Source organism: Athalia rosae, chromosome 5 (genome assembly GCF_917208135.1).
Source record: "Athalia rosae chromosome 5, iyAthRosa1.1, whole genome shotgun sequence".
Taxonomy (NCBI): Eukaryota; Metazoa; Arthropoda; class Insecta; order Hymenoptera; family Athaliidae; genus Athalia; species Athalia rosae.
In genome coordinates, this window is record NC_064030.1 from 17,008,791 (window position 1) to 17,036,098 (window position 27,308).

The window sequence follows — 27,308 nt, forward strand, 5'->3', positions numbered from 1 at the left end:
GGGGGGTAAAGGGCAGGGTAAAGTTCGAGGTCGAAAGGGAAGAAAAAAGGAAAATAAAAAGAATTTCTAGGGGAGGAATTTAGGACGACGGAAATGAAACCTCCAAGCGGCTACACGGTGTACTATATTAAAGTCTATCAGAAAGTCTAGACATCACGGATGTATCTCGATGCTTGGGGAACTCGTGTACCGCGTGCAAACCCACGCCGTTTATTTTGAGTCAATCAAAGTCGTTTAATAAATAAGCGAGTTGAGTTACAACCGAGTTTATCTGACTCGAATGTTATTAATACGGTTTCTATCTGTACGGGATCTATTTTCAAAAAGCGTTCAACTGCAAGTAACCAAAAAAAATGGTACAACAAAAAAAAAAAAAAATGTTTGCAACGAACGTGGTTAGAATTCGGAGATGAAAATTTGAGCGTTTTTCTTTCTCTTTTTTTGTTTTGTTTAAGTTTGTTGTTTTTCCATTGCTATCGGGTACTTACTTTCGGACAATTTATCTTTTTCATTTTTCTCGGATGTCCCACGCCCGATTATGTAGTAAGCGATGGCGAGACCGATGGCTCCCAATAATATCGATATAACGCATGCCAGAAAAGGCGCTTGCATGACGACGAAATTTGTCATCTCAACGTCCGCCATATCTTTGTATTAATTTTCGTCACAAAACAAAAATAACAAGATAAAATAGAACAAACCCCCCAAAATTTCTAACGAATTTATACGGTGGCGATTTAATTTTGTATTTCAGTTTGTTACCCCCACAGGGATACTCGTACGTTCTATTTAATTTTTGTTTTCGATTTTTAATCACATTCAAAAACAATAATAATTTCGATAATCGAGGGGGAGAAAAAACACTTTTCTTTTTTTCAATCGAACTCGTTGGGTACCCCGTTAAAAAGATATCACACTTTTCGTTCACACTTCATTTCCGCTTGTTATTTTTACCGATTAATTATTCGTGGCATTCGTTTCATTTGATTGCAGTCGTATTTAATTATAGTTTCATTTAATCATTTTATTCATCCGGAGCAAGAATACCCGACGAACACTACGTACTACCCGTTATGCGCACTCGGCCAAACTGCGGTTGAAACTAAAAGCTGAGCGCTGCTGCCGCTGGTGCCGCTGGTTTCAATATCTCGAATTGTAATCGTAGGTGGTGGAAATCGTAGAATTAAATCTTCTTGAAATCCTCATTAATTTGTGGCTAAGGAATTGGAAGATTTCGTTCGCCGAATCCCCTACCTTTCGTTTATATTTTTTGCGACGACAATCAATAGTCTCCTTTTTAGGAAGATTTTCTATTTTTTCTTAGTAATTCTCGAAGTTCTTTTATCACGTAGGAGGAGCAAAAATGTCGTTGGAATTCTGTCGGTCTGGTTGTTGTACATCAATGTGGATTTAACATCTGCTTCACCGGTGTCGTACGCAACTGGCATTCTCCGAATGATTTCTTTTGGACGAACGTTCGGCGAAGGAGGTTTTTCAATTTTTCCCTTTACGTTTTCCCGTCCTCTATTTTCTCCCAAACGACAACGATCCTCCAAGTCCCGTCCACCTTCTCGACCACTTCTGATTTCAAATATTCGTTTTACAAAATTTAATCAGAGCGGAATCGGAAGAACGTTCACGGGGCGTCTATCGATCGGCTCATGGCGCTACGCGAGGGTTATTAATTTTCGCAAATATTGCAGCCGCGATGAGAAATTAACGAGATTCGAAATGACGAGTCAGCTTAGCGACGCACGTTCTCTTTGGAGTTTCGTCTCACTTCTCATAGTTTTTCGCGCGTTCCATTCGCTCTTGCCTGCGCCGGCTCCTCGTGATGCCCCTTCCACGGTGCCGATGATTTTCAGTAACGTAGCTAAGAAGTGGGAGTTATTTATCTATTGTAACGGCTCGAATTTTGAAATATACTTTTGTTTTTGTTTTTCATTCCCTCTTTCTTTTTTATCAATTTTTTTCTGCGAGAAGAAAAGGAGCGAAAGAGATGATTGAAAAAAAAGACAGAGAAAAGAATCATCAATTGAACAAACTCTCGACGATTCTACCTTCGGATTAAACACAACTGTGTAAATTTTAACACAGAAACGCGAAACTTATTGCGACCTTGTGTAAATCGTGGCATTGCAAAATTTTCCCCTACCTCCCACCCTGAGCGCGTCCCTACTATTTTTAAACAGGTGGAAGGTGCGTCACCCGATTAATCGATTAAATGATCTAGTACAGATAGCCGGATCGATCAGACGATCTTTATCGGTGAAAATTTGCCCGACTTTTCTCCTCCTCGGAAAACAATGAAAAAAAAAAAAGTACATACACTCAGTTAGATTATACGTGGATATTAATATTTCAGCGGAATCTATCGATGAATTAACCGGCTGTTTTTCAACCTTCTACGAGCACTTTGGTTATTAATTTTTCTTTTCTCGATCGATATCAGAACGCGAATTTCCCGGGCGGGTGAAAAGTTGTTACCCAGAAATCAGCTACATCGATCGCAGTGTCGGTCCTTTTTTCGCGCGCGATTATCATTAATTTTTTCAAAAATTCGCAACTACTTCGTTTGCTTTTCCCGGGTGGATAATTTTCATTATCATCGTCGGGGATCCGTGAACGAGAGAAACAAGATAACGGGGGCGTTGGGAAATTGGCGATTCGATTTTTCTTTTTTAGCTGATCTGTTTCAGGACGCGACCGATATAACACCGTACTATACGTTGCGGATAACGCGGTCACCGCTTGACCTGTACAGGTCATATTGTGATATAGAAAATTACGCAATTTTGACACCGTCTGCCGCTGCATTCGGAGCACCCGGAAAAGAGCCTGCCAAATTTCACCGTTCACCAATAGGATCTGAACGGCCAACGAGAAAATCTTTATTCAAGTTTACGTAAGGTCTTTCTTCTCGTATCCGCTTCGCGTGTGGCAACCGGAAGCAAAATTTTCTGGGCTAACTTCGACTCGCGGTTCTGAATGGATTGTTATTATTATTATTTTTTTTTCCCAAACGTATTGCACGGATTCAATTTCGCCTACTTTTCTTCGAATCCGTTTATAATCCTGCTAGTTTTATTTCGCCGTCTCCTACCCGGCCCCGCTTTCTCTTTTGCGCTTCCCAGTTCTCTGAAGCAAATTCATAAATTCCCTAAAACAGAAGAGCCCATCTTTTGTTCATTACAAGGACGCGAACGGTGGGCTTTTCACATTTAGCCTGTACAATATTCAAAAAAGGGATTACCACTGCACCCAAAATTTATCCATTGTAGTTTCTAATTCCTATTCTTATTCTCTCTGACCGAATTCCCTTTCTCCTATCGACGCACCGTCTCCCATTCCGTTTAATTTTAATCCTAAAAATTCCTAATCCTTTCTCAATTCTCCAAACCGTCCATAAAACCGTACGATTTAAATTATGGTTCAAGGTACTCGAAACGCTAAGTACGTCCTCTACGTTCGATATTACGCTTGCGCGAGGGGCAGCTGGTCGAGCCCCTCTGGTCAGTGGCACGAGAGGGGGGTGGGGGGGGGGGGGGCCGGTCACGAGCACATGGACTTGATTTTTTTTTATTTTATTTTATTATTTTTTTTAAATTATATTTTCCCCCCTTCTTCGGATTTTTGCGCGCCTTCGCAAGGAAGAAAAATGGAAAAAAAATCTCCCGTCTGAGCGTGGAGCGTCGTTTTGGTTGGATAAAAAAATATTACGAATCTGGAAGCATTTCCCGCTGGAATTCCTCCAGAGTTAGCGAGAATAAAGGGAGGGGTGATGAGGTGTCGGGTGACTGGGGAATGGACCTAATGTGAACAGAACGCCTCGAATGACTCGACCGAGCGGGGGTCTCTCCTCGTATGAAATTTCTCGGAATATCGTCTGAGTTGGAATCTTCCTAAACCGCGAAACGAGACGCGAGGCTCTTTCGAACCGCTTGGGAAGGAGACGATAAAAAATACGTCATCACTAGTTCCCGAAGATAAATTATCATTATTCGTCAGAAGCGTGATTAGCTCGGTATATCGATACCGACGTTTCGATATCTGATTTTTTTTTCTCTTTTTTCTATCAGATCTCAGAAATTCGTAACGATTTTTTTCTCCCTACGCACGGCCAACACAGGAAACTAGTTCCGAGGATTTTCACCTGCGATTTCAAGAGGCTCCACCACCTCCGCAAACCTTTCCACATAAAAATGATCAGGGTCGATCGATGGATTCTCCTTATGACTCGATTCTCCTTGCGACTTACATCATGCAGCGAGGGAAGCAAGCTAACCGGTTGAAGAGAATGACTCGACATAAAACCGTCATCGTCGGCGTTGGATACGCACGAGATTTTGGATTGCATATTTTAAGTGATTTTTTACAATTATCTGCGTACGCGAATGCTAATCTCGCGAGATTAACGAGCGCACATGTCTTCTCGTTGGAACAACGAGACTCGATATGTTTTTTTTTTTTTCTCCAAAGATCGGAGGCTGACTCGAAAGGCGATCAGATTTTCGAGTAGCTATCGGTAAAAATAACGCGGTCATCGAGCGTGAATTTTTGATTATCGCTACCGTCGTCACCGACGTGAATCAGAAAGTGATCTCGCGTATTGAAATAACGATGATAAAAATTTTTATCGTTAATCGAACGGATGTTGATGAGATGACGGAATAGAAATCTTTCCACCGTTATACGGCTCTCACTCTTTCCCTCCGATATATCCACAGGTATGACGAGTCTGTGAATATTGTTACCTACCTACCTAATCAATCTAAGCTTATAATTTCACCGTTAAAATTCCTCACGCGTTTGCGATTCAAAATCGCGTTACATTTTCATAACATCGTTTCCGAGGCGTTGGTTCGAATTGTTCTTTTGAAAGAAGGATGAGATCGAGGATCGGTGGACAGTGGATTATCTTTACGATTGATTTAAAAAAAAAAAATAAATAAAAAAAATAAAAGTCGTTCCGTACGGATCTTCTTCTCATCGTCATCCTTTGAGTAACGTACATCTTATTTACGATGAGTATAAATGTAAAATTTAGGTCAGGATCGCGTGTGAATTGAACGGACATATTTTATCATTACACGTTAATCGCGATTATTATTGTTGTTATTTTTACATATTCGATTTCCAAAGCCATCGGGTTATACGTGCGACGTTCTCGTCAATATGAGGTTTATAAATAAACGATGTACGAATACGTTTCATTGAAAATATTTAACACAATAACGTCGAAGATACAGCTGATCGATAAACGACGAATATTTTTATGCTGCCGCAAGCAGATAAAAATTTCATTTAAATATAAACATCATCGTCAAAATTGCAGACACTGGTATACAACTGGTGTGAATTATACAAATTTCGCAATGTCCCTTAGACGTTATTATTTATACGTATTATTATATCCTTTTTATTTTTACCCCTTTCAATTCTTTCATCGAACTACATCCAGTGGCACTGGGTCATTGCGCGACCTTGGGATAACGAGTCGAAGCATTGCCCTAGGTCACTGACTGCACTCACACAAACGGACATCGACACTATTTTTTTATACACGCGTATAAAAATAATAACTTGACTATTTCTTTACTATTCATATATACGCGCTCCAATTACATTAATAATAATTAAAGAAAACTGACACAAATAAAATTGAAAAAAAGAAAAACTATTTTATTTACCCCCAAAAAAGTTCAACAGGCACACACATGTGTATATACGTCGTTGTAGATCGATTACTCATATCATTATTTGGAATTGAAAAGAAAAAAAATTTCCTTTTTTGCAAAAATGACTAAGATATTTAATCTATAAATTGAGCAAATTTGTTTACATAGATTTTAATGCAGATGAAATATAGATACGATCGTCTGATCATTTTGTGTAAACAATAAAGTCAATTAACCTTCGTTGCTAAATTGCAAACATTTTTATTATTTCTCTTCGAATTTTTTGTTAAACGAAAAAGAAGAAGTTTATTAATAATATTAATTATTAATCTACAGTAAACGACCGTGAGATAAGCATATAAGTGTATATACATATGTGTATTTATTTAAACATATTGAATATGATTGAAAAGTGAGGAGAAAAAAAAAAACCGATTGAGTATACAGAATACGCGAAGCGCCTGCCGTTGAAAAGAAGAGTAAAAAAAAAAATGTTTTAATACCGCGAGTTTAATTACGTAGAGTTCGTTAACATTTGAAGACGACGTAGTCGTCCTCGTCGTTTCTATTATTTATCTGCGATCATCGCGGCGTCATTTCAGTGACCTCTGTTGTTGTATCGCGGGTAGAATGAAACCCCCTAACAATTTACGAAAAGAGAAAGGCAAAGAAGAAAAATAAACAAACGCTCGGCGGATCACGAGCTCGTGAACCGGGTTGTATTTTAGAGCGTTGAAGAAAATAAAAACAACAAATCTAATTAAATAGATCGGTATCTCCCTCTGTCCTCCAACACGTGAACAGAAAAAAAAAGGAAAAAGAAATTTAATTTGAAAAAGAAATAAAAAAAAATGAGTAGAATGAGAGTGAAGAAAGTTTTTCGAACTTGAAAACTCCTAGAGTGAATCATCGTTCTCTGCAATTACCTATTATGTGCATAATAATAATATACATACACACGCATGTGTCACAGTTAACGTTAAGATATATTAGTCGCCTAGACGCGATTAGATTATGACTCGTACTTTACACAGCTATTTCCAAGTATACGACAATCACACGTATATGATGCCTTCGATTACACGTGCGCGCACACACGAACGTACATGTAGAAAGAAAACGCAGCGTTTGTATTATATTTTGATAACGCGGGTTGTAAGCTGTTTTATGTGGGTTACGATATACAATGTATTTTCTCCCCTTCGAACACGTTGCGATGTGGCGCAATGTAAAATTGTAAAACACACTTACAAACGATGTCTTTTCCCACATCGCTAATTGACGTCACATTAGAATTCCACGACAAAGAACTCTACGTTTTTTTTTTAATACAACAAACAACTGATTAGTAAAAAATTCAGAAACTTCCTAAACTTCGAAACTATTCGATTATTTATTCGTAAATATTTTTACTATTCCGATGGTCGATGCGCGTTGCTTTTTCGCGTTTATTTTTCTTCTAGATCGTTAAAATAACTGACACTGGTCTTCTCGTTGTCTGCGGAGGTTGGAAATGATGAAATGTGATTTCCAGTATGCATCAGTAAAAAAAAATATGTTATCGCAAAATAGTATTGTAATAGAGTTGGATGTTGTTATTAAATTCTTTGAAATTTTCAATCGACTTAGCATAATAGCTACACGTGGAATAATAGACGTGGGACATGGGGGGATTGTCTCTACTCGCGGTTTTTTGACCCCGTATTAAAGTAGCACCACGTGATCAAAAGATCTATATATGCGCGTACGGACCGCGAGTTTTTATTTTTTTTATTTATTTTCTCTGAATAAATAACTCGCGAGATTTTCTATTTTAAGTAACCCCCTCTCCATTGCATTACTTTACTGTATCAAGAGAATCGAAAATAACAAAGTAAATTTTACTGCGCACTGCACTGCAGTTAACTCCCTCAACGCACGTGTAAACAATCTAATTATTTAAATATAGCAACATTTATTGAGTGACGATGATTCGAATTTAAAAAAAAAAAATCAATCAAAAGATCAAACTATCGTGAAAATTAAACTAACATCTTCGGTGAAAGAATACTTCTTTCAACAATGCTAACCACGTCGAAATAAATTACATATAAAAATCTACGCGAGCGAAATGATCAAATTTTTTGAACACGACAGAAAAGAAGCAACGAAAATAAATAAATAAATAAATGACTCACCTAAAATAAATAACGATGACGATGAAGGTAAATTTGACGATCGTTCGTCTCATTTACAGTGAAAAAACTAAAATATCAATCGATCACTTCGATTTCACTTTAATACGATTAACAACTTTCTGGTCGCTGAGATTGAAATAACCAAAACTAATAAGAAAAAGACAAAAGCCCGCGATAAACGTCTCGAGGTTAGGAACGGTCGACTATATTCTCTTTGTTTTAAATTCTTCGGATAAAGATATTCGCGAAATATTTCACTGTACTCTGCGACAATAGATTTCAATAAGGTCCCGCGTTCGTTGTCATCGATAAAAGTATTTGAATATCGCGACAAATCGGGGACCATCCTATTCTGTCTGGCTACAATTTCGACTGCAAAATAATACGACGATTCGACGACGCGAGTGGTATAACATCTACTGTCACTTTCCTCTTCAGAACCCTATCTGTTCGTCTGTCGTCTCTCTGTGTGTATCGTCTGCAAGTTTTCAAGAAGCAAAACGCTTACATACAATACGTCGTTTATATCACGAGAAAACGAACGGGGGATATCAGAAGCGCGTCCAAGCTCTTGAACCTCTGTTTCCTTATGCCGCGAGCTATACACTCCATCCATGAGTCACGTCAACGCCGCGGGTCTGCTTCGGTTTCAAAAGCTGCACTTACTATTCTGTTTTTTTTTTTATCCCTCCTCAATAGTATATAAAACGATACACGACCTATATAGCATGTCGATCACATACGTGAATGATGATAATGATTTACGTTTATATACGAGCTGGTTGAATCGAGACACATTATTTGCCTTAACGATTTCAACAAAATGATAACACAGGGATTTACTGATAACCGTACCAATGATGATAGTAATAATGCCACGAAACGTGACGATCTGTTTGTTATTAATATTTTGTCTTTTTTCTCTCTTTTGCTCTCTTCGCTAACAATGGAAATGAGATATTGTATATGGATTATGAGAAGATGGCTGACAAAAGAAAAGTAACAAAAAAATTCGAATTGAAATAAAAGACGAGAAATGCATTATAACACTTATCGCAAATACGATTATCTAAATACTATCTACTTCGAGGCACGCACAATGTACAAACCCTACCGGCAACGATCAAAGTTCTAAGTACGAATATGAGAATATTATCAGCATGGTTTCTCGAAAATCATTCATCTGCTATGGGGCACGATAAAGAAACGCCATTTGATATTCAACACCTCTATGCTATAATCTATACGAGTGATATCGTATGATTGATAACGTTAATTGATAGGTTTAATCGTTTTTTTTCGCACGATCGAGTTCTTTTTTCCTCAAAGTTACGCAAAAGTAATAGGTATATTCGGTTCGTTCGATATTCGCAATTTAGTTTGAATAAATATTTCCCATCTCGTATTATGTTAACTTGGTTGGATTGTCGGTGAAGACATCGAGTAATTTCAACTGCACAAACAAGAACAGCTGAAAACTCATTGTTTCCGTTTTGATTTTTGCAACTCGCTAAGCGACTATGCTTCCTCCGACATTATTTTCATTTCGAGAAAACACGAAGGGTTCTGGGGCCGAATTTTAAATGTTTTTTAAAACGTTTGAACGACTATTTCCCATAAAATGTTCGCCCAAAAACACAAGTTTAGGTCTACCCCTAGCACTCACCGAGATATCTCGATTTTTTCACTCCGAAATGCGATGAAATGGTGATAGCGTAACCCATATCTGTGAAGACTTGTCGAGGAGCAGTATCACAAATCAGTAGGAAACTCGAACGATTTATCTGAAACAAAAGAAAAATACTTCAGTGTTGGTCAATTTCTGAATGATGAGAGGACCAGAGTTCAACTTACCGTCTTTGGTTCAAATCTGTCTTAATCTACCTAACACATTTTATCAGATTTGATAACCCGTCCAAAGATTTTCTTTCTTCTATTCCTTAGGGATCCACATCTTCATTTGTTGGCCGGTGCAACCCTGCGGACAATTTTTGGGTATCGAATCTCCAAGTAGGGAAAGACGCAGCAACTTCAGCTCTGAGCGGCCTCAAGATTGCAGTCTCCCTTCTGAGATGGTCCATGAACGTCTGGTTGAAGGACCGCCAGGTTTGGACTGAGGAAACAAAAAATAAAAATTAGAATATTTCTCAAAGAAAAGATGCTGTTATTTTCAATAAAGACCTTACCTCGCCGTCGATTTTCTTTGCTGCCTTTGAATCTATTTGTTGTAATTGCTCTTTGAGCACCTACCGCTATCCATTTTAGATGTACTTTTGGAGGGACTGTTTCGATGTCTAACTGGGGATGTCCAGCTTTTCACAAGAGAATTTTCTATCGGAGATCCATCCGGGCCGGTAGCCAAGTCTTGGTATGCATCATGCCCCCCTTGAGCAGCTGTCCAGTATTCCAATGTTGCTGTCATATCACTTCTGATCATAGGTTTTCGATCGACGTCCTTAAGGACCATGTGTTGGTAGCCTATAAGGCATACCGAGTCAGACACGTGTTGCAGTTGGAACAGATTCACATTGATACATAATTGAGGAGTGATTAAAGAGAAATCAAAGTTGGTCTAACCAACTCGAGCACCGCTTGTGCGGAAAATCTTACCTCCTAATCCTGTCTTTTTATCTACTTTCTTTCTATCGCGTGTTATCCTACACATTCAAAGTGATTATGCAGAGAATAATAGTCAACTTCACAAGGGACGTCCACTTTTGGATGTCTGTTATTTTGCGTTTATATTTCGAATTCCGCTTCGTTTTAGAGTAACGACAATTTACAACGAACAATTGTCGACGACTAGGGGATGGATGGGGTTGGTTGATACGAAAATACCTGCGTAGCAGCGCCAGTGTCGCCAACCCCGAATTTTTTGTTAGATGCTCATTTTTTTTTTGAGCGCCGAATTTAAAGCAGCTCAAAGGGGTGGACAGGAAGAGCATTTGGGTTGCATCTAATTGGGCTCTACCAGGGGATAATGAAGATGATGATTAGTTTATGTAAGAAAAAAAACCCACCAAAAAAAGAATACCTTTGTTTTTGAATATCGATTTTGAATAACGCGTTTCGAATTATGGATGATTTTTAACATCGTGTACGTACATACGTACGTATGTATTCACGTGCGCGAAACGAGAAATTGTCTTTGTGCCGGAGTTGTCTGCAATGTTAATTTTTTTTATTTAACACGTGTCACGTGTTTCTTTGCACCAAACGACCTTGACGTTTAAAATATATATAAATGTATATACATACATAGGTATGTACTGAATGTAAGTAGCACCTTCCTGCAGTGATAAATTCTACTCACGTTCGGTAGCGGCTTAAAATTTACAATCGAGCATACTGGGGAAAAATAAAAAAAAACTTTAAATTGGAATTGTTGGGCTGCAGACAATTCGTAAATACCGAAGATTACATGTATGAATAAAATGTCCCTGACAATTTTTCTAGACCGTAATTGTATGCATCGAATGTTTCGCGAATGTTATATTTTCATCAGCGTACAACTTAAGAATTAAACGAAGATTAAGTTAAGTTATACAAAAATAGATAATAAAAACAACAATGGATCTCAGAAAATAATCTGTATGACCATCAAGAGGAATGATTTTTCTCAACAATACCGACATTAATGGGTTTCGGAAATCAATCCGTTCCAAGATAAAAAATAACGAAAAAAAACAGAGGTAAGGAAATAATTTTACAAAAATTTAAAGAAGTGGACAAAAGAAAAAATAAAACGAAAGAACAAAAGGAAATAATTTAACGACGTATTGATTGCATATAAATTGAAATACACGTATATACTGGAAGTAATTTTGCAGTCGCAGTTCGTACTGTAACTTTGACCTTAGTTATCGAGACGAAACCCCGCAACATTATTAGCGTATTATATCGTTGTACGAATATCCATATAAAATATAAAAATGACAACGAAGAAAAAGCTTTGTACATCCGAAAACACAAGACCTTAAATGGTATTAGAGAAAATAACGTCATGCCAAAATAAAGGATGAAAATAAAAGCGAGTAAAAATGAAAAGAATAAAATGAGAGAAATTGAATCAGAGGAAATCTTTCACGCAACCGCGCTATACCTCTACATATGTAAATGTGACACGAAGTAAATACGCGAAGTAAGTCAATCTCGCGAAAGCCACAAATCTGACCATAAATGACCATCGGAAACGGGATTCACGTATATTTCTTGAAATGATGAACGTAAAATGCCGGGAATTCCTTTCCAAGCTTTATAAATCTACCTTGACCCAGAACACTTCCAAATTCCTAAGGATTTATGCGTCATAACTATGTCAGGATTATCAAAGAGAAAGGAAGCAAGAAAATATTACAGAAAATTTTGTCAACGAATATAAGATGAAAGGTTTTAACCATTTTGGATTATTACAATACTTATTAATTGAAGAAGTAGTAAGACAGTCACGTGTCATTTTCTGCACTAAGGCCAGGGTGTTCCCTATCCATTAACGAGATTATTTATATAAATGTCGATAATTGTTCTTTTTCTTTCATCTCTTTGCGAATATCTACGAAGAAATTTCATATTCTAGAAAGGTTGAAAGCACGAGGTCGGTGGGGGTCGTATCGGCATATACCGATGGTACATATTTGCTGATAATTGAGATAACGAATAGATACAATAAATCTAATACGCGTTTTTCTATCGCTAGTTTTTTTTCCTGTATTTCTCAAATACCTTGATATTCAAGTTCGCAGCGTCTGCTCCGCAGAATCCGTAAACACGACCTCGAAACTCGCAGGTGACATTAGCAGTTCTAATGTTAATAAAATTAATTACAAAAATCTTAATATTCTTCATTGATACGAATATGATAAGACGATATAGATGTTACTATTATTATTCTTATCAATTAAATTTATTATTTTCAATTAAAGCGATTTCCGACGTGTGAAATTTTTACATGCTCAAATGCACTGATATTATACACGAGTGATGCACGATTTATTATAGCGTAAGAAAAAAAAAACCCACAACTGTTGGAAGTAAAATAATATTTTTCATCGGTATATTATTCCATACGTGACCGCGGCTGAGGTTATAACGATTGAACACATTTGATCGTCAAATTTAATAAAATAATGACAATAATAATTATTATTATGTCTTCGAAATTTCAGTGGTAAATAAAAATATGAAATGTTTGAAAAAAAATTTTAAGATTTCAATCGAAAGTGGCGCTTTATGGCGTTGAGAACTAGCAGTTAAAATTATGAAATTTCGTGACCGAAAATAATGAAATTAGCGAGACCTTTGACCTCTTCTTGATTTGAGATTTAACATACATCACGCGGAAGCTTTTTTGAGTTTTGATAACCTGATTGATAGTATTTTTACCGACTTTATCAATAATAAGCCGCACCTGCGTTTCATGTGAATTATTATTTTGATTATTGTTATTTATTTATTAAAATGAAATCTATGTAATTGCAATTGTATGCATACGAAGAGAACTGCTAGCAAATGAAGGTAATTATTTTAATTGAAAGCTGCGGTGCAGAGTTCGAATGTCGATGATGATTTATTTTTTCTTCATATATAAATTTCTGTAATGAAACTTGACTCGACTCGACTCAACTCAACTCATCATCCAGCAGACATGATTTATTATAATACAATTCGAAAGACTCAAGATCAGACGCGTTTGTCGATTGGCAAGGTGCAATGATCGATTTCAAGGCACTTTCAAACACTATATGATTATTATAATACAAATCTACCACATATGAAATATCTTGTTTATTTATAGTGCGATAAAAGTAAAAAAAAATTAAAAAGAGAGAAGAAAGAGAGGGGAAGCGAAAAATAAAAGAAACAAAACTCAGAAGATTATGAATAAGAACGAATAAACTGACAGCAGCAGCTGTCCTTGTTTTCATCAACCTTCGTTTGCTGCAGAATGATGTTAAACGCGGATGATCAAACGCGTAAGTTATTGTAAATTTGTGCCAAAATGTAAAATATCGTTTCTTTTTTCATTTTTCCATAATTTAACAAATGGACCACCTCATTCTGCACAGAATTGCTAAGATCAAAGTCACAAACAACGAAGAGCGATGCAGTTTACGTCAGTTTCCGAAATAAGAATCTATATAATGATTGTAAGACCGGTTCTGACATGTGAAAAAAAGAAGTAAATGATACCCCGAATTAAATAGTCTCAAATCAAAAACAATGGACGTCATCATCGACGCTCCGAAAATTTTCAATAACTTTCAAGTTTTAATTTTTTACCGCCCCGCTGACACGAGACAAATTCAATGGCGATCCAATCATATTCGTTTTCTTACACGCGTGCGCCTCATCACTCGATTTACGAGGTCTTAAGCCGGATTCAAATAAAGCGTTTTTCTTTATAATTTTTTCTTTTAATTCGGCGATTGATTTTAAAAAAAGATTTTCATTTCGCAGCAATTATACTCTCTACTCTGTTGATTTGTTCCATTCATTCCTAATTTATTCGAATACTGTTGAACTAACTATTGGAAAACGTCCAGAAATTAATGCAAGATGGAATCCATGTCACGTTGGTTTTCTCATGATTACTGTTTCGAAAACCAAAATATTCTAGTGTTTGCGTAATCCAAAAATACCCTACATCAACTAGTTGGCTAGTTGCGTCAGAATTAAGTCTTCTTGCGGTGCATGAAAGAAAATTTCGTCATTATGTTTAGAGTTTTCCTACCAAGTTTTCCTCCGCATGGAAAAATATAGCAGCGTCATCTACGCTGAATTAATATTTGTCGATCATAACGATAAACAAAACGCTCGCAAGCTGTTTACACAGTTATTTTACGGATCGGACATTATTCTTGAAATTTCGGGATCCTCAAATTGAGATTTTGCGTTTTGCTCTCAGCCTATTTAATTTTGGTGAAAGAACGCAACTAAATTCTGCGCATTCCGCAGAGACTTCCGGTTGACAGTAGCCTCCAATCCGACGTCATTTTCTCACATTGACCTTACCTCCCGTGACTCGAGCCACGACGTTATTCGGATTCCATACAATAAAACATACCTCAATATTTCTGTATACATATACACGTATACATCATCATTCCGGAATATTCTGCGTTGTGTAACTCCTCTCTAGTATCAGCCAGCTAAGCCCAGTATCGAAACGGACTTGAAGCAAGTCGGTTCACACGTTTGGTGAAAGTAAATTCTCAGGAAATCAGGAACAAATAATCTCCAAAATGCCGCGACGAGGACGTGCCGCGAGTCCACCACCTCGAAGGTAACGTCTCTATTCTGTTGAAAATAAAATACAACATCACCGTCAATTATTGGTTACATCATCCGCCATTAACTACACATAGTTAATCAATCATTGCCTATTTCCGACCTTTGATCCAAAATGGTATTTTCAATATTAACGCAGTCAGACCTCTTCCATCCAACGATCTCCACGTCTTTGTCAAATTCATTCGATCAAATTATAGTGTCCATGTTTTTTTTCAGAGTGACCAGCGCTCCCCCTGCAAGGGCTGCGCCTCCTGCGGCCCAGCCACCGATGCATGCGGCACCATCAACACCGATGGCTGCTCCGTCCCAGGGTCCATCCTTGATGGGACAAATGGCTGCAACGGCTGGTGGAGTAGCAATTGGATCGGCAGTTGGGCACACGATTGGACATGCCATGACCGGCATGTTCAGTGGAGGATCAAGCAATGATGTCCCAGTACAGCAGGCTGCACCACAGGCTGCTCCCATCGGCAGCTCTCCCGTACAGCCCAGCGGACCTTGCGCTTGGGAAATCAAGCAGTTTTTAGAGTGTGCGCAGGGCCAATCGGACCTCACGCTTTGCGAGGGATTCAACGAAGCTCTACGGCAGTGCAAAGTTTCTAACCGTTAGTATTGAATGGATTACTGACATGATCATTAGATTGAGAGAAACAAGTTCAATAGTTCCAACCTAATGAATTAGTTTTGGTTTTCCAATAGCAAACTTTATCGTCTGATTCATAAACCATGGCAATCTTGTCAGAATTCACCATTGATCATATCATATATGACAGTCATCCTTTACGTACCTCAAATGTTTATCTATAACTCTCCATCCATAAATATCCAGCATACTCATCAAGCACATGACAAGCTCTGTTTTTAACTGGTATGTTGTTGTTTGTTTGTTTCAGACATCTAATAGCGAGGAATAAGTGTGTTTGAAAAGTAGAAACATCAAAACACACCAAGTACATAAAAATATATGCAACTGATGGCTCAAGATCACGAGATCTACATTATTTATGGCATCAATTGAGTGCAGAGTGCCGTCAATGTCCTGAAATGTACAATGTGTAGAATATAATTAAATAAATGAAACAAACACGACCAGAGCATTTCTTCACAAGTCCTCTGATACTGATTTGAATAGGTATTATTCTTAAGAAAAAGTTCGCCGCGCTCCAAGTCTCACATTTACTTTGCGAGTGAAAATTATGCGATAATCGATTCCCAAGATGCGTTGTCGATTTTTCAACTGCAATGTTCAGCGGATGGTAAATTATTTGATGAGCAAGCTTTCCAACGTCCGGAAGCGGTCTGGTTCCGCGACGCTTGCGCCAAGCTCAGGAAGTGTTGATTTCGCTGAACTTTTGAGGGAATCTACCCCAAGAAGATCGAACCGTTCTCTACCGCGTTGACTCTACCGGCTCTCCTTCGTTGTTTTATCATAGGTGAATAACTTCTTTGTAATATAGGTGATACGGTTGAGCTGCTGAAATGCTGAAATAACTCTGCACAAGAAAAAGATAGGAGAAAAAAAGAGAGAAAAGCGTACTTGCTCCATCCCCAGACAGATCTTGACTAGCTTGGTTCGTTGTGCGTTGACCTTCACTGCGATCTCGATCTTGTCAGCTAGTCGCCACAGGTTTCTGCCTGCATAATTTCCGCTTCACAAATCCAATTCTGCACATCCCTTTTCGGCTCCCCACTCTTTATGACTGTCGCGGTTACTCCGCCAAAACAAATGACCATCTTCTGGCGCCCATAAGTTCGCGAAAAACGAAAGTGCCGGGATTAAAGAGCTGCTCAGTGATTTTTTGGGTAACTTCTGCTTGCGAAGTCGTTTTCGCTAGATCTGTAAAAAAAACGGACGCCGTACTGTGCAAAACGTGAGAAAAATCAGAATATTAAAAAAAAGACATATCGCTGACGATGTTTCAATAGATTCACTGACAGCGGCAAAATAGCGAACATTTTTTATCGAAGTCCAAAGACAACATTAAAGCTTCGATAGATTTCGAAAAATTAAACGACTCCTGAGGCACCATGCATTTAGATTTGTAGTTTTGACGTGTTACGAAAAATTTCAGGTGACTTCACCTACATAATACCGCCGGATTTCAACATCGTCTAATATTTCCGGCGCCAAGTTCACTCATTTGGGGTTAAGAAGTGATAATAAATTACAACGCAAAGTCCAACACTGAAAATCTGCAGCAGATATTTACCGAAGCAATTTTTCACTAATTGGATAAATGTTCACGTTCACATTTCGCTGCTGCATCGTTAGCAGTGTTTAGCAATGATCCGAACCCCAAAAACGCGTATTGACTAAAATTACCAAGGTAAATATCAACAACTGCAGTAAATGTCGTCCGACAACATTGAGACTAAGAAGGTCCAGCTGGAGGAGGTAATTAAATCATTCAAGGAGAGCACCGATGTACATGAAAAATGCAAGAGTCTAGCATCCATTCGGAGGTAAGTAATCATCCGTCGTGGACTTTGTTTTGCTTATTTTCTGAGTGACTAGGCAACGGAATCTCTATTTTTCATTGCTATTATTTCAGTATAATTGTCAAATCCGAATCTATGGAGACCTTATTGGAAGGGCAGTTGAAAAGAATATGCAAAGTAGCTACAGATGCTTTTGCCAGCAAAGATACGGCACTATACAACGAGGCACGCCTTACTCTAACAGCTCTGCTCCGTTGCTACAGCAACCGCAAGCTGAATATTTTCAAGGAATTAATGAAGTCAAGTTTGGATAGCAGGTGAATGCTATGCCTCAGAAACCGATTAAGATTAATAACGAAATACAATTAACCTGCCATTATTTTTTAAAATACATTACCATTGGTCAATTTCAGGGTGAAATTATTCAAGCTACTCAATGAATTACCAGATGAAATGTTGCAAGCTTTAGCACAAGATGATCATATTGTAGAATATTTCTGGGCCTGCCAGAATGTATTGGACACAATGGAATGGCTGGCACCGGACATTTCTACCGATAGTACGAAATTGGCACAGCTGATAAATCATGAAACCTTGTCAGAAGACATCCAATTAGAAGAACAAATGTCCATTTGCATACTGAAAATGTTGTACAGATTACATCTGGTGGCAGTACCCTCATATTATGCTGAATGCGAGAAGGTGCAATACTTTCTTTGCTAAATATACAAACCCTACCAGTTTTCAATTTAGTGTCACAACTTTGTGAACTCCTCTTAAACTCTCAAATTTCCGTATCTCTTTACAGTTTAACGCCTTTTTCGTAAGCACAGTGACAGCCCTTGCTTACATGGGCAATAAACGACAGAGAGCTTCAGCGATAGACATTCTTCAGCTTCCTGATATCGGGCATCACATACGCACCACCTCGCCTACGATATGGCAAAACTATAAATCGGCATTGCAGAATCTATACTGCCATAGAATGGATTTTCTCGTAACTACCTGCAACCCTGACTGGTCCGTACTTTGGGGCATTAGCGTTCAGCTACTTGGGACTGAACTTCATCGTGGGGCTGGCCTTATCAACAACCTCCTCAGTGTCGAAGAAAAGGCATTTAAATCCGTTGACACAGTTGTTCGGAGGTATAGCATCTCATCTTTTCACTTGATTATTCCTTCAATTTTTCTGAAGCGTCAATTATTTTATTGAGTTTATTTCTCTCACAGGCAAGCTTTTGTCTCCTGGAAATTGATAGTGGACAATTTTGCGCTCGATGAAAATGAGCTGGCGACAACTAGGCGGGTAAAACTCCTTTGTATTCCATTGAATGCTAAAAATAGTAAAACAGAGGCTATGACGCTAACAAAACTCGAAGTTTGGTGGCATCTGATAATTAAATTGTACAAACATATTCAGAAGTTTGCCAATCCGGTCCTAACTCAGTTCCTCAACTTCTGCTTTGGTCCCCTCGGCGATACTCCACTGATGTCCTCAAAATTCAACGTGATACCATCACCGGGCAAAAGGTTTTCAAAAAGCAAGATTGTCGGGGTTGATGCTCTTCTTCAGCTCCTCACTCAGAATCCGGAGAATTTAAATAAGCTCGATTGCCCTCTGAAAGAACGAATCACAGCAGCCTTAAGCTCTGAAGTATTTCAAGAGTGTTTTAAACCGTTGATACACAGCGTCGGAGAAGCAATACTCTCTTTGGCATCAGTGAGTCACGAGGAATTGCAAACAAGGGATGAAGTCATTGCAATTTTATGGAGGAGTCTTTTAACTCAGGTCAAAAGTATCAAAATCGAACCTCCACAGGTATGACTCGTGATATCACAGACGTCGATTGACTTTGCTCAATTTTTATGTAAATCTTTTTTCTACTCGTCACGTCGAAATAAATCCATATTTTGGTTACTCTCTTCTAGGCTCTAATATATAAGGAAATTATGCATCTCGTGCTTGCAATCAACGACCATGTTGACTCCAAACCGGTCGTAAGAGATTCAATGCTGGATGTAATTTTACCAACACTAGACGAGTATCCGACCAATTATGTATTCCACTCCGAAGTTATAATTGGTCTTATGTCCATGGTAATGAAGCCTGCGATTCTCATCAAGATAGACATGTACGTTTAAATATTTTTTTCAATCCCTGGAATCAATTGATTTCTTCATATTTCAACCCAGATCTTATCGGTCCTGATGGAAATATTTTTAAATCAATCAGTTCTTTTATTTGACACAGTCATACCTCAGTTTGAAGATAGTGTTGATTTATTTTAAGGCAACATCAAGACTTGATCAAACGAATTCTTTCACGTGAAACGAGGATCGATGCGCCCCGAACTTCCGTATGGAACACGTTTGATTTACTGAAAAAAATCGTCAAGAAATTCGTTTCCATACAATTCGACAGCAAGATCGCGTGAGTAGTTTAGGCCTGAACTGTAACAATGGAAAACTATTTTACATTTTTGAAAAAATAACTTCTATATTACGTACCTATTGCAGAAAGGGTGTATCCATTTTATGGTTGGTTCTGTGTGAAATGTTGACCAAGTATGTGACGGATGGCGAGGAAGTGAACGAAGGTGACGCTGCGTCCCATGATTTTACCACCACTCATAATCTGTTGAAGTTTCCATTCACCGAAAATTTTGCTCCCGAATTTTGGCAGGTAATTAAAAAGAATAAAATAATATGGTATTGAAAAAAAAAAAAAAAAAAAAAAAAACAAACATTGATTGCAGCTGAAGAAGGCTGTTGTCACGTGGAAGTCTCTCTATGCCAAATTTAGTCTTCAAGCAAATCTAGTTCCTACGGTAAAGCCAAATGAATTGGTATGCTTTGCCATTGACGTGATACAGAATGGTATAAAATCAGACGAAAGATGCGCGGGTTTTGCCGTGCTGTGTTTGGATGGGATATTGACGACCATGAACTACAATCACGTACTTGGTGAAAAAAAAAAAATTAAAGTCAATTCGTTAAATCTTGTTACTTGAAATCGTTTTTTCATCTCGAATAAAAAAACTTACAATTATTTTTTATAGATGAAAATGGATTCCTACCGATAGTAACACTAATAAATCATCTCTGCATACTGAACTTACCCACCGATAAAAGCAGAGAAGCAGAAGCTGCATTGCGAGCGTTGTCTTCCGTGCTAATTACGCTGTATGGACACACTCCGACCAAAGTAGCGTCTTGTTTAGAAGCTGTCAGACCTGCGATAGAACACATGCTCAAACCCTATAAAGATGAGAGTCTGGCAAGCGAGGTGAGTAACTGTGGAATCAATAATTTAAGATTATCCATCATTTATCTGCACTTATAATTTTTTATGTGTTTTTGAACATCGATTACAGATTTCAAGTACCTGGGAAACGGTAATAAGTATCTTCAAGGGCTTGGGTCCTCTTTTGTCTCCGGAAGTGATAAAATCTTTCCGAACCGCGATTAGTCTGGCCCTGCAACACAATAAACCAGAAATAGTATCTCAGACACTCACTTGTTTAGAAAGTGCGGAGAATCTGAAGGAATCTACAAAAGATTTGGTAGAGTCGTTTCTCAAAAATGCTGAAAATACAGAAACGAACAAAAAGAATGGTTCTTCAACTTCTACAGACCATCCGGAGAATGGCGAGAAACAGATGAAACAGCCGAAACTTGCAGGTAGCTTTCTTAACAGGAAAAATTCCTGCCCCAGTCCGAAAACTGTTACGAAAGTCTCTACTGCAACAGAGAAAGCTAGAGACGACACGAAGTCGCCTTTTTTCCGAGACTCTGAATCACAAGTAAGCCACGAGATCTCAAAGTTAATTTAGCAATCGAAAATTTTCTGTAATACTTTATTCTTTTCATTTCCAGGAGTACGTGATGATAAAAAGTAACTTCAAATTTGACGCCAGCCGTCTGACGGATCACCAAAAAGAATCGCTGCGAAGAAGACGAGAGGATATACCTGCCCTTTACAATGATCTCTCCCAGTCCTGTTCTCAGGATACGGAGAATATTCAAGAATGGTTTGACAAAAAGAAGAACGAGATCGATAGGGTGATGACCAGAAATGCCCTGGAATCCCAAAGTGTTCCGGTGGCAGATGCGAACAAAGAGACTAAAGAGGATCAGCGATCTGATACTTCTAATTCACCAAATGGCGAAAAACCTGAAGAGCAGAAGACTGATACTGAGAAAAAGAATGACCAAGAAGACGAAGAGGGGCCGACCTGCAAAGACCAAAATCCTGTGACGGATGGGCTTGCGTTGAATAATTTGGAGGCAACAAACTCTATGGCTCAGGGATTTGACGATGAGTCACCTAAGCAGAACTCATCAACGTCGCCTTCGACCTCGCGGATTAGAGCGGCTGCCGAAGAGAAGAGCGGAATAAAAACCAGACAAAATAAGGAGACCGAAAGCGAGCGTGATTCTGTGTCCACTACTGATACCAAAAAACAGCACAGTGAGACTAAAAGGGGGGTGAAGAGAAAAGCGACGGTTTCGGACAGCGACAGTGACGGAAACGCAGTTATTCCTACGAGAAGAAGAATGAGAACTCTTCATGGGAGCCAAGCGGAGGCGATAAGTGACTCGGACAGCGTAAAGTCAGGTGAAAATGAGGAGGCGCTAAAACAACTCAGTAAAAGGACCAAAAATGAGATGAGCAGACTTCGAATCAACATGGTGTTTGATATTAATCAATTTTCTACTCTTCCTAGTCGGAGACGTTCCAAGTTATACCGAAAAGGCGAAAGTGTTTCCCCAAACAACAGTCAAGAGTCGACTGCTTCTGGTGAAACGACCAAGAAAAGAGTATCGAGAAATTCATTACCAGAGTCGAGTAATAAAACGAGTGGCAAAGTCTCGAGCAAAGACAATAAAAAAGAAAAAGAGAAAGAAGAAGAGGAAGAGAAAGAAAAAGATTCTAAATTCGGAAAGCAACAACGTAAGAAAGCGAGAAACGCTGCTTCGGAACAAACAACTCTGGAAAATATACTTCCAGAAATAACTTTGAGGCGAGTTATCAGTCCAGAAAAAGGAAAGTCTGGACCATCTGAGCCACTAAAAACAGGAAAAACAAAACCCTGTGACAATGCTGACACTAAAGTAGGTAAGGAGGCTATAAAACCTACTTCTAGAACTCCCAGTCCTGACCCAGTGGAGAGTAAATCTCTGCAATCCAATTCCCAGAGTTCTGACGACTCGGAGGAGATAGTTGAAAGCTCACAGGCTTCGAACACTAGTCCGACGCTCCTAGAAAAGAAGTTCAATAATAAACAGTGTTTCATTAGGATTAACAAAATTCAGCCTGGGCGGACCGTTAAACCGGACATTTATAACGCAAAAACTAAAGACAATACAGATTCCGAGCATGATGGTTCTTCTAAAGTTTGCAAAAAAAATATTCTAGATGCCGAAAACCCGTTGACAGAAGATAATGACGAACCTGATCCCAAACATAATATCAACATCAATGGAAATGCAGGTCTTGAAGTTGGTGGAGAAGAGAAGGAGGTAGTAAAATCGAATGAATCTAATATTCCTACTCCACAAGCGGTAGGAGATGAAGCACCTCTCCAGGTAAATTTTGCTTCACCGGAAACCTCAAAGGAAAGGCGGCTTGACTGGATTTCTTCACCGATCAAGCTCTCCACCACGGTTCTGAATTCAAGTTCACCAAAAAATGATCTGAAACGATTTTCCAAATCAAAATCCATACCTGGGCAAGGTCGCGCAGCTCACATGCTAGGTCTAGTAACTAAACAAGCGCTGGCGGAGAAGAGATGCGAAATTAACGAGGAGGATATATCACCAATTAAAAAACCACGAGGAAAAGAGACTGAGGATGAATTTCTGGGTGGAAAAAAAGAGCAGCGAGTAGGTTTACTAAAGGAGCCTGAGCGTCTCGGTAGTCCGAGTGGCAGCAGACAGGAAAAGATCTTTAATAAAATGAAAACTCCGGACATGGACGTGGACCATAATCCTTTTTCAAATCTTAAAAATGACGGAGAAAAAGTGTCTCCTCTGGGAAACCGTAACGCTGGAAAGGAACGTAACATTTGGGAAACTACAGCCAGCTCTACGCAGATTGATAAATCTGGCGATAACAATGGCGAAGAAAATACTTCACCCCTCCAAGAAAGAGAGGCACTTCCTATGCTTGAATGGTCCAGCGCAAATCCACCTTCACTTACCGCGTCACCGAGCGTTAGCATTCTCAAACGACAACGTCAACCACCGGTCGAAAATGAGCCAGAAAGCCCATCCGTTGCGAGCAAGGTATCTCAACGTTATAAATAAAATATTGACAACTTTTTCAAACTGTTATAAAATTAACGTGTTAATTTTTTTTAGAGAAAACGTGTCAGCTTTGCCGATCCACCGGTGTCTAAGGAAATGGGGTATGAAATAACTGCATCGACAACGCCACATCGCATGAACAAACTACCCATAGCACGTATGCTCTTACCTCGTAAAGACTCACCGGTTCGATTAAAGCAATCGAAATTGAAGGCCTTCCAAACAACCCCTCATGCCGGAATGTCGGACAAAGATAGCGACATGGCATTTGATAAATTCGATGAAAGTGCGTCACAGGTTGATCTGACTCCGAATAACGAATCGTCTAAAGTACCAAGTGACACCGAGAATTCCGTTCTCTCATTTACCGAAACTCAAAATCGATTGTCAAGTGCGACTGACAATGGTGACCAGATACCAGTAGCCCTGTCATCTAAAGTTACGATAGATAATCTGACAATGGAAGTAGAAATTGCGTCAGGGTCCAGAGATTTAGTGTGCCAAGATCCGGATATCATTCTTATAGAGGAGGTCAATACCAACTGCCCTCCTAAATCCGGTAAAAAGAAAATTTGTGAGACTGAAACACAGCAGGATATTTTCGAATTTGTTAATACTACTGCGGTAGATCATGATAATGAAACCCTAAAAACGCCAAAGACCGATTCACAAAGAGGCCCAAAATCGGGGGCTAAAAATTCACCGGACGAAACCAGCCTTAGATGTGTCGATATAAAAATTTTGACCACTCCCATTAGCAAAGAAAATAAGGACACGAATAGCTCGATCGACACCCTGGAAGATACGGTAGACATACGAAATGGGACCATACTTAACTCTACGACAAGTTCCAATGAAATGTCCTTCAGCAAACCAGAAAGGATGAGCACCCAGACATCGGAATTCGATACTCTCCCGGTTACAGATTCAATCTTCTCTAATTTGCCATTCAACAGCCAGAGCAGTCAGGCTAGCACCCAGGATACAATGGAATTTGATCATCCAGAGTTGCTAGATTCGACGAAATCGATTTACCCTTCGCTAACCGATTCTAACGTTTCCATTAATTCTGTTATTGGATATCTGGCAGATCCAATCTGGAAGCCACATTTGACCACGTACTTGACCTCCAACGGTATAGAAACTGTGGGCAATTTGGCACAGCTTAGTGAACGCGAAATCAATCGGATCCCCGTAAAACGCAGCCCTAAGGTACCATTTGTTAAAAACGTCCTACAGCACTTTGAGAAGTCTATTATCAGCCTACCGTCAACTGGATCTATGGCGGACATGTCTCACAGTAGCATTACGACGACCCCTAATGCTTCTATGTGTTCTTTGTCACCCATAAATCCACCTGTTGCACAATCTTCATCCCTGTCGGGACAAATAGTGGGAAAGTTTACCTCTGGGAAAATCCCAATCAACGAATCTCCACCAACTATCGCGAAAGAAACCAAATCAACCGAGACGCAACTATCAGTCGCAGATTTACTGGATCGTGTCGATGCGTCAGTTTTACTCAAAAACGCCATCACAAGATCCTCTGCTGAGAACATTCTCGCCAATTACAAGGTAAGTTATCAAACGATTATTTTCAATTTAACTTGACAAACAACTTTCCTATTTCCAGATGAAGATGAGATACATGGCAGATGAGGACCTGGAGCTTGAGACGATAAAGATGCTAGGCATAGAACCGAAGCATCATGCTGACTCGCACTTGAAATCGGCATGTCGCGCTTCGGGTGCATCAAAAGTTTTGGGTAGACTACCGGATATTTTCAGTCACGACAAGGCGTTCTTCACCAAAGTTCTCACGTGTTATAGACGAAAATTAAGTGTTTCGGATTGGCTGGATGGCCTAGAATTTGAGGAAGTTAAAGCAGCTGTCTGTCAGAGGTGTACTTCCTCCGATCTTGCAGAGATGCTATCAAAGAAATTGAAAGATGAAGAAGAAGCTGGTATTACAACACCCATGACAGAACTGTCGAGCCTACAAGCGATGCTAAAACGGATGCCAAAGGATCTTGTGATCAGCCACACCGTAGCGAACGAAGAATTAATTTCTCCAGCTATCATACTAGACATTGCTCTACAAAACAATAATCCCTCCGAAGTAGCCTTTGCCCTTGAAGCACAACCGATGGCATTAAAAAATCGTATTTTTGGAGCTCTTTGTACTACTGAAGCGCTAATCAACAAAATAGGCGAAAGAGACTTTTCCGACAAAACCGCTACAGAGATACTAAAGATACTAGTAAATAAGTTCGAAACCCCTAAACTCCTTGATTTCTTCAATGAAATCTTGAAAAAAAAATGGAATGAAACGCGGTATTGACCTAAGATGTAAAATTATCCTTTCGTCATTTTGTTAGTCTGACGACCAACGATCTACTTTTAGAACCAACGTTTCAGCCGAATTCATAAAAATATTATTGTTCGGTTTACATTACCTTATGTCATTCTCCAGGCATCCGACAGTTGAATTCAATACCATTTAATCGCAGTTCTTTTTTTCTAAATCTTCTGGTTAGATTCTCTTGACGTTCATCTACTCATATTTCATTGAGTTGAAATTTTGTCTTTATACTGACTTGTAGCATGCGGGAAGGTACCCATCTGTGCAACATGCTCCGAGACGACCTAATGACAATGCGATTGCAAATTAATTAATTTTTTTCTACAATCGCTACCTTTATAGTTATCAGCATTGTAAATACATGCTAGTTTATTATAACTCACAATCACTTAAGAGTAGTATCATAGATATGTAGTATTGACCGCTGATTTATTATTAAATGATCTAGCAATTTATTATAATTATCGTTATTATAATTATAATTATTATAATTATAATTATAATTATTTTTATTATTATTTAAACCGTCACACTATAAACAAAATGAAGATTATTGCGAATAACTTCAAAACAAATACACCATTTGTTCATCGGATACATGGATTTAATCAATCAACGACAAAGTGTCGCAGAGGTAAAGGATATCGGTGTAAACCACATTAGGGACAGATTAAATCTCTTAGTACACAAAAGTCTGACAATTATTATATTAACAATTATTTGACAACCTTCACTGCGGCAAAATATTCTTAAATTAAGATATCATAATCGCCTTTATTTATATTTGGTATTTTTCATTAAAATGTTATGATTATTATTATTGTTATCATCTTGAAAGAATTAGAGTAATGATGATAACAAAACAAAGATTATGGTAGGACCTATGATGTTAAATTTTAAATATTGTAGGTTTGTAATTAGATGGTATGCTAATGTAATAATTATATACTTTTTGCTGCCGCAACAATAAAAATTATATGAATTTTTCTAAATTGTTAAGGTGTTCAAACTTTGTCAAACTACCCGCCGAGGAATTTTGTGGTGTATTTGGTT

At 38.5% G+C, this 27,308-nt stretch overlaps 3 protein-coding genes across 8 annotated transcripts in view; 2 read left to right on the plus strand and 1 right to left on the minus strand.

The window, feature by feature from the left end:
- The window catches only part of LOC105687332 (transducin beta-like protein 2), a 34,117-nt gene extending 24,268 nt beyond the window's left edge, over window positions 1-9,849 (minus strand). The window contains exons 1-2 of one of the 4 annotated variants that reach the window (XM_012402895.3): window positions 9,710-9,849; window positions 9,522-9,639 (exon numbers count right to left, since the gene is read on the minus strand). In XM_012402895.3, coding sequence (XP_012258318.2) covers window positions 9,522-9,579 — 58 coding nt within the window. In that variant the 5' untranslated portion in view covers window positions 9,580-9,639; window positions 9,710-9,849. Of the gene's footprint in view, window positions 1-488; window positions 1,847-7,855; window positions 8,991-9,521; window positions 9,640-9,709 lie in introns of those variants that run through there. The other 3 variants (XM_012402898.3, XM_012402897.3, XM_012402894.3) reach the window with 3 other exon arrangements.
- A 5,013-nt stretch (window positions 9,850-14,862) lies between these two features.
- On the plus strand, window positions 14,863-16,234 carry LOC105687260 (coiled-coil-helix-coiled-coil-helix domain-containing protein 2). Its single transcript, XM_012402726.3, has 3 exons — window positions 14,863-15,137; window positions 15,362-15,750; window positions 16,039-16,234. Exons 1-3 carry the CDS (start codon window positions 15,097-15,099, stop codon window positions 16,044-16,046), a joined length of 438 nt encoding a protein of 145 aa, XP_012258149.1. The 5' UTR covers window positions 14,863-15,096; the 3' UTR covers window positions 16,047-16,234.
- A 49-nt stretch (window positions 16,235-16,283) lies between these two features.
- Window positions 16,284-27,247, plus strand: LOC105687375 (telomere-associated protein RIF1). Of its 3 annotated transcripts, XM_012402989.3 has the most exons (16): window positions 16,877-17,016; window positions 17,218-17,608; window positions 17,698-17,901; window positions 17,998-18,286; window positions 18,393-18,730; window positions 18,815-19,403; window positions 19,514-19,716; window positions 19,875-20,015; window positions 20,102-20,267; window positions 20,341-20,548; window positions 20,644-20,870; window positions 20,959-21,387; window positions 21,461-22,703; window positions 23,004-23,872; window positions 23,948-25,468; window positions 25,527-27,247. In XM_012402989.3, the coding sequence occupies exons 2-16, from the start codon at window positions 17,496-17,498 to the stop codon at window positions 26,232-26,234; spliced, it is 7,248 nt and encodes a 2,415-aa protein (XP_012258412.2). In that variant the 5' UTR covers window positions 16,877-17,016; window positions 17,218-17,495; the 3' UTR covers window positions 26,235-27,247. The 3 variants fall into 3 exon arrangements, with proteins under 3 accessions (XP_048511961.1, XP_012258412.2, XP_012258410.2); XM_048656004.1 differs by lacking the exon at window positions 16,877-17,016 and adding an exon at window positions 16,284-16,578 and having other exon boundaries at window positions 21,461-23,872; XM_012402987.3 differs by having other exon boundaries at window positions 21,461-23,872.
- The last annotated feature ends 61 nt before the right edge of the window (window positions 27,248-27,308 follow it).

Coding starts and splice junctions, on each gene's coding strand:
- LOC105687260 (XM_012402726.3), top strand. CDS start 15,097: ATGCCGCGACGAGGACGTGCCGCGAGTCCACCACCTCGAAG. Junction 15,138..15,361: donor GCGAGTCCACCACCTCGAAG/GTAACGTCTCTA, acceptor GTTTTTTTTCAG/AGTGACCAGCGCTCCCCCTG.
- LOC105687375 (XM_048656004.1), top strand. CDS start 17,496: ATGTCGTCCGACAACATTGAGACTAAGAAGGTCCAGCTGGAGGAGGTA. Junction 19,404..19,513: donor TCAAAATCGAACCTCCACAG/GTATGACTCGTG, acceptor ACTCTCTTCTAG/GCTCTAATATATAAGGAAAT. Junction 20,268..20,340: donor TTGCTCCCGAATTTTGGCAG/GTAATTAAAAAG, acceptor CATTGATTGCAG/CTGAAGAAGGCTGTTGTCAC.